Raw genomic sequence first — 7600 nt, forward strand, 5'->3', positions numbered from 1 at the left:
GAAATGTTTGTTAGCTTCTAAATTGTTTGGAATAATGTGATCATTTTTACAACTAAAATAAAAACTGAAAGTTTATACTTGTGTCAGAAATGTAAAATATAAAAGTCCACACAGTTGTGATCTGGTTCTACATGTGATGTGGCATTACTAGGTGGATGTCCTGCATCATTAATAAACAAGCTACAGTTCATCCAGAATGCAGCAGTCAGAGTTCTCACAAGGTGGAGAAAATATCACCATATAACTCCAATCTTCTCATCCCTACACTGGCTTCCTGTTACGTTTCTAATCCACTACAAACTACTGCTACTTACCTACAAAACACTAAATGGTTTATCTCCATGTATCTCTCCAGTCTTCTAACACGCTACAATCCGCCACGCTCCCTGAGATCTCAAAACTCTGGACTTCTAGTAGTTCCTAAAAGAGCAAAGTCCACTAAAGGTGGTAGAACATTCTCACATTTAGCTCCTAAACTCTGGAATAGTCTTCCTGACAGTGTTCGGGGCTCAGACACACTCTCCCAGTTTAAGTGCAGATTAAAGACGTGTTTTAGCGAGTTCTACACATAACACACATCACATCATAACCTTGTGCTCCAGAACATCTGATCACATCACATTATCAACTTGTGCTCTTAATATCATGAACAGCAGCTACGCTAATTCCTCTCCACTGCTTCTCTTTCTCTCCCCATCCCGAGGCTTCCTGAGGTTCCTCCAGCTCCAGTCACGTCCCACCTCATGAAGATTATGAACCTTTAAAGAAGTAGATGCTGCAAACATCCCGAACCATCTAGAGACGTACCAGTGCCAATTGGATCCCACTACATGTGGAGTTTGAACACTGGATCTCCTGGAGTTTTTAAAGGCTCTGGCATGGAGAAGCTGGTGTTGGATCTGTGATGATCTCAGATGTTGAGCTATTTTATGAGTTGCTCAGTAGCTCCTGGTTTTATGACCATAATGAATGTAGAAGACTGTAGAAAGAACATCAGTCATAATCACACTCCAGTGCTCATGTTAGTTCTCACTCTCCAGTGTTCTGTAGTGTTTAAAGACTATAATCACACTCTTGATGTCACCCAAATGAGGATGAGGTTCTGCTTTTGAGTCTGGTTCCTCTCAAGGTTTCTTCCTCAGAACATCTAAGGGAGTTTTTCCTTCACCACAGTCTCCATGGTGATCATCAGGGATAAACACACACCATTTACCTTCACTGTTAAATTCTGTAAAGCTGCTTTGAGACGATGTGTGTTGTGAAAAGCGCAATAGAAATAAACTGGACGTATACAGTGTAAACTGGAAGAAGGTGGGAGATCAGTGGTTAAAGCTCTGGGTTCCTGTTTGGAAGGTGTAGGATTTAAGTCCTGGTATTGCTAAGCTGCTATTATCGGGCCCTTGTTTAAGGCCCTCAACCCTCTGTGCTCCAGGGGCTCTGTATTCTAGCTGGCCCTGTGCGCTGATCCCAGCTTCCGAACATCTCTGGTATATACGAAGAAATAATCAGACTGAACTGTAAAAAAAAAAGGTACATGTGACAAAATAATTATAAGTAAAATTCTTTCTTAAACAGCAGTAATGTGATAGTAGTCATTGGCTGTAAAAGCGCCATGTTGCTCCTCACTGACAGGAAAACAGAATGGCGGGAAAAGGTGACTCTCGCGTTTCGGTTTGGCGCAGCGCGTGGCCTTGTGGGAAATGTAGTCCTGGGAGGAAAAACGCCCGCCCTCTTTTTTTCCCCTCTGTGCGAAGCAGGTCGGAGCGCAACTCGGAGCTGAACACGATTATTACATAAATAACTCCATAAACCTCTACCACCGGTTCCGTGTAGGGTGAGTACAGAGTAGTGTCTCCGCCGCGGGGTGTCCTGCTTCTCCGCCGGGGAAACAAATTAGCCGGATTTGTGCATTTTAATGCGCGATTTGATGACGTAAGAAACGTGAGTCAAAGAACAAATGGTGAATTGGGCTGCGTTCTGCTGGAGGCCGAGCTCTGGAGCGGCTATTTAGGTGTTTTTTACGGAACAGGATGTGTTTTTCGGACAGGTTTTCCTCAGTAATGTTGTATTTGGCCTTGCTTTAGGGGCTGTGGGGTTTAGGGACATTATAAAGTGTAATTTTGGCGTAAAAGTTACAGCTTCCTGCCCTGTTCTCTGCTAGCTAGCGGAAGGCTAAGTCCCAAATGGATAGACACTGTGTATGTAGGTGCACTACATAGGGTGTGAAATCATAGTCCCTGCTCCCTATGTAGTGCACTATAGTTGTAATATGGATGGATTTGGGATCAGGTCTGTACAATATGAACGCCTCGTGTTGTGCACTAGTGATGGGAAGATCGGATCATTTTAGTGACTCGGTTCTTTGAATCTTTTTTTTTGTAGTTCATTTCGTCCCTTTGATCAGACATACAATAAAATATCAATAAGCAGATCCCCAACACGTCTACATACACCGACTTTACTTTAGTTTTAATAATGAAAATATGACAGGCAGCGAATAACAAATAATAAACAAAACGAGTAACTTCACCTCTCATATCTTCTGGTCCGTTTCGTCGCTTCTTTTGTCACGTGACTCCCATAATTATTGTAACAGGACAAAAAAGAGATCTATTGAAAGTTAAACTACTCATTTCTGTTCCCTGTACAGAATCTACTGAGAGTTTGTGATGGTTGGCTCGTGCGCGTCCAGTAGAAAATGAACCAATCACTCTTTAAACCGACTCGTTCTTCTGAGTCAAATAAAAGACTCGTTCATGAACGATTCATCACTATAGTGCAATAAGAGCCTTCAGGGGAAAATGGTGCACTACACCATTACAGTGTACATTCTCTTCACCAGTCATCATCAGACTGGGTTTGATTGGACTATAAGTGTCAGATCAGATACAGCTTTTTAATTTAATATTCAGTCCATTCAAATCTTTAATCACGATTAATCGTGTGTCATTAGTGATTAATCGCAGATTTGGATCTGTTCTAAATCTTAAATTACTACTTTTCAAGTGTTTAATACTCAACGTGCGCATGGAGAAATACTGATACTTTATGCAAATGTATGTTTATTATTAGTGAAACTGAACTCAACATAGAGATGAAGAGTAAATATTCTTGTGAATGACGTAAATCATCAGGACACCAAACGGAACATTCGCTGTTTCCACACGGACGGTTAATGAGGTGACACCAGAGAAACTGCACCTCTTCTCATTTTCGCACGGATTTTACAGAATCAGAGAATATTTATATTCAGTGTGAATTAGTTTGTTTGAACTTTTTGAGTTTTCTTTACATATATTTATTGTCTGAGTAACACTCAGGGTGTTTTTATCTGTGTGTCTCTGAAGAGAGATGGCAGATAGCGCCCCCTGTCTGTTTAATTTATTTGCCAAAAGCACAGCATGTTGTTATTAGGGGTGTGTAGAAATAAAAGCAGAGCCTTTACAGATTCCGAGCAGGTATTGTTTTCATCTGGATATCATAAAAGACAGTAATTTGAGGTCTTTTTTTGTGTTGTGAGGAAAAACTGCCCCCAGAGGGTAAATTGTGTTGCATTAGGGTGGATTTTGGTGCTGATTTGAGACTTGGCGCATCAGTAAAACACGTTTAGTGAAGTATATTATTATTTTTTTATATCTGAGTAAAGAAAGAACATAGAGAATAAATGTTGAATAAATTTCGACTCTTTTATGTTTGTTTTTATTAAATTAATTGTTCAGTAATAAAATGAGTTTTTATTTATATTTTTATTAAAAATCACTGCATCAATCACACACGAATAAAATGAGTGCCTTTAAAATAAATTAGCATGAAGGTGTTTATTAACTTGTTCATTATAATAATATATATATTTATTATCTCCTCTGCTTTTTCCACACACCTCCTCTCTATCCCACACTCCTTCACAGGAGAAGTTCTCCACCATGTCTGATGATGGAGGAGTTGGAGAAAATAAACATGAGTTTCCAGCACATTATAAAGTCATGCTGGATAAACTGAATGAACAGAGACAGCTGGACCAGTTCACAGACATCACACTGATCGTAGATGGTGAGAACTCATCTCTTAGAACAGAACCTCAATCTCCATCATCATGAACAGATCAGGATGTGTGTGTGTGTGTGTGTGTGCTGTAGGTCATCAGTTTCGAGCCCATAAAGCTGTGCTGGCTGCCTGCAGTCAGTTCTTCCATAAGTTCTTTCAGGACTTCACTCAGGAACCACTGGTTGAGATTGAAGGTAAATCACTTTTCCCAGAATCCACCTGAGAGAATACTCTACAACATGACAGTGGTCCCATGCTGGGATGATCCCTGACTGTGTGTGTGTGTGTGTGTGTGTGTGTGTGTGTGTGTGTGTGTGTGTGTGTGTGTGTGTGTGTGTGTGTGTGTGTGTAGGCGTGAGTAACAGTGCGTTTTGTCACCTGATGGAGTTCACCTACACGGCCAAGCTCGCTCTGAGAGGACAGGAGGACGTGATGGACGTGTGGAGAGCAGCTGAGTATCTGCAGATGCAGGAGGCCATTAAAGCTCTAAACAACAGGTTCCACTCCTTCATCTGCTCTCTTTCTCTACATTTTGTTGTCTTTTATTTGTCTTCCACATCTTCTTTTTCTGGCTCTTCTTCAGGATGAAGAGCGAGGACAGGAGCACGCTGGGGTCTGAGGCTCAGCCCCTCTCTGACCAACCCAAAGCCAAGAAGAGAAAAATCGCAGAGACGTCGAAGGTGATCACGGAAACCCTGCCCGAGGCAGAGGCGGAGGCGGTGGAGATCGAGGTGGATGTCGAGGACGAAGCCATTGTTCAGGAGTGTGTGATGGAGGAGGAGGTGACAGACGGAGGGAGGGAAACAGATGACTCCGCCCTCGCGCTGCTCGCTGACATTACCAGTAAATACCAGCAGGGGGAGCAAAACGTGAAGCAGGGCCAGGAGGAGGTGGGGGAGTTGCAGGAGGAGGCTGTGATGGCCACAAAAACGCTGGAGGGGATCGAGGTGGTGGAGGTGCAGATCTCTGATAACATGTTCCGCTGTGATAAGTGTGAACGCTGCTTTAAACTCTTCTACCACCTGAAGCAGCACATGAAGACACACACCACCTGCTCGGACAAACCCTACGTGTGTAAACACTGCGGGAAGACGTACGCTCGCGAGGGAGCGCTCAAACAGCACGTTAACACGTGTCACTACGACGCCGAGGAGCTGAGCAAGAAGCTGAAAAAGAAAGTGCACATGTGTGTGTACTGTAGTAAAGAGTTCGATCACTTCGGCCACTTCAAAGAACATTTACGGAAACACACAGGTACGACGTGATGTCCTTCACCACCATCATAACCATCACACAGCACACAGAGGTACCCAGTGTTTAGCTTGTGTGTGTGTGTGCGTGTGTGTGCGCGCGCGTGTGCAGGTGAGAAACCCTTCAAATGTCCAGATTGTCACGAGCGCTTTGCCCGGAACAGCACACTGAAGTGCCACATGTCGGCGTGTCAGAACGGAGCAGGAGCCAAAAAAGGGCGGAAAAAACTCTATGAGTGTCAGGTGAGAGACACACTCATACACACACCTGTTCATTCCCAGTGTTATTACACTCTCACAGGAGACGGGGGTCCAGGGGACAACAATCATCTTCATCGAGTTACTGTGAATCTGCTCTTTTACCCTGTCCCTAACCATGTCCCCCACCTTGTCCCCACCCTGTCTTTTACCCTGTCCCTAACCATGTCCCCACCTTGTCCCCACCCTGTCTTTTACCATGTCCCCACCCTGTCCCTCACCATGTCCCCCACCTTGTCCCCAACCCTGTCTTTTACCTTGTCCCTCACCATGTCCCCCACCCTGTCTTTTACCCTGTCCCTAACCATGTCCCCACCCTGTCTTTTACCCTGTCTCTAACCATGTCCCCAACCTGTCCCCACCTTGTCTTTTACCCTGTCCCCACCTTGTCTTTTGTCTTTTACCCTGTCCCTCACCATGTCCCCCACCCTGTCCCTAACCATGTCCCCCACCCTGTCCCCACCTTGTCTTTTACCCTGTCCCCACCTTGTCTTTTGTCTTTTACCCTGTTCCTCACCATGTCCCCCACCCTGTCCCTAACCATGTCCCCTGTCCCTTACCATGTCCCCCACCCTGTCTCTCACCCTGTCTTTCACCATGTCCCCCACCCTGTCTTTTACCCTGTCCCTTACCATGTCCCCAACCTGTCCCCACCTTGTCTTTTACCCTGTCCCCACCTTGTCTTTTACCCTGTCCTTACCATGTCCCCCACCCTGTCCCCACCCTGTCCCTAACCATGTCCCCACCCTGTCCCCCACCTGTCTTTTACCCTGTCCCCACCCTGTCTTTTACCCTGTCTCTAACCATGTCCCTCACCCTGTCCCTAACCATGTCCCCTGTCCCTTACCATGTCCCCACCATGTCCCTAACCATGTCCCCTGTCCCTTACCATGTCCCCCACCCTGTCTTTCACCATGTCCCCACCCTGTCCCTTACCATGTCCCCACCTTGTCCCCACCCTGTCTCTCACCTTGTCCCCACCCTGTCTTTTACCCTGTCCCTAACCATGTCCACCACCCTGTCTTTTACCCTGTCTCTAACCATGTCCCCACCCTGTCCCTTACCATGTCCCCACCCTGTCTCTCACCCTGTCTCTCACCTTGTCCCCACCCTGTCTTTTACCCTGTCCCCACCCTGTTTTTTACCCTGTCCCCACCCTGTCTTTTACCCTGTCCCTTACCATGTCCCCACCCTGTCCCTAACCATGTCCCCCACCCTGTCCCCACCTTGTCCCCACCCTGTCTTTTACCCTGTCCCCACCCTGTCCCTCACCATGTCCCCCACCCTGTCTTTTACCATGTCCCCACCCTGTCCCTTACCATGTCCCCCACCCTGTCCCTTACCATGTCCCCACCCTGTCTTTTACCATGCCCCCACCCTGTCCCCACCCTGTCTTTTACCCTGTCCCCACCTTGTCTTTTGTCTTTTACCCTGTCCCTCACCATGTCCCCCACCCTGTCCCTAACCATGTCCCCCACCCTGTCCCCACCTTGTCTTTTACCCTGTCCCCACCTTGTCTTTTGTCTTTTACCCTGTTCCTCACCATGTCCCCCACCCTGTCCCCCACCTGTCTTTTACCATGTCCCCACCCTGTCCTTTACCATGTCCCCTGTCCCTTACCATGTCCCCAACCTGTCCCCACCTTGTCTTTTACCCTGTCCCCACCTTGTCTTTTGTCTTTTACCCTGTCCCTCACCATGTCCCCACCCTGTCCCTAACCATGTCCCCACCCTGTCCCCACCTTGTCTTTTACCCTGTCCCCCACCTGTCCCCACCTTGTCTTTTGTCTTTTACCCTGTTCCTCACCATGTCCCCACCCTGTCCCCACCCTGTCCCTAACCATGTCCCCTGTCCCTTACCATGTCCCCCACCCTGTCTCTCACCCTGTCTCTCACCTTGTCCCCACCCTGTCTTTTACCCTGTCCCCACCCTGTCCCCACCCTGTCCCTTACCATGTCCCCACCTTATCCCCGCCCTGTCTTTTACCATGTCCCCACCCTGTCCCCACCCTGTCTTTTACCATGTCCCCACCCTGTCCCTTACCATGT

At 46.8% G+C, this 7600-nt stretch overlaps 1 protein-coding gene across 3 annotated transcripts in view; it reads left to right on the top strand.

Moving 5' to 3' along the window:
* Positions 1-1510: 1510 nt before the first annotated feature.
* The window catches only part of znf131 (zinc finger protein 131), a 9174-nt gene continuing 3084 nt past the window's right edge, over positions 1511-7600 (top strand). Inside the window, exons 1-6 of one of the 3 annotated variants that reach the window (XM_046870670.1) lie at positions 1511-1834; positions 3909-4050; positions 4137-4238; positions 4397-4541; positions 4628-5298; positions 5407-5537. In XM_046870670.1, the coding sequence (XP_046726626.1) occupies positions 3924-4050; positions 4137-4238; positions 4397-4541; positions 4628-5298; positions 5407-5537 (1176 nt within the window). In that variant the 5' untranslated portion in view covers positions 1511-1834; positions 3909-3923. The other 2 variants (XM_046870671.1, XM_046870672.1) reach the window with 2 other exon arrangements.

This window comes from Silurus meridionalis, chromosome 17, assembly GCF_014805685.1.
Source record: "Silurus meridionalis isolate SWU-2019-XX chromosome 17, ASM1480568v1, whole genome shotgun sequence".
In the NCBI taxonomy this organism is placed as follows: domain Eukaryota; kingdom Metazoa; phylum Chordata; class Actinopteri; order Siluriformes; family Siluridae; genus Silurus; species Silurus meridionalis.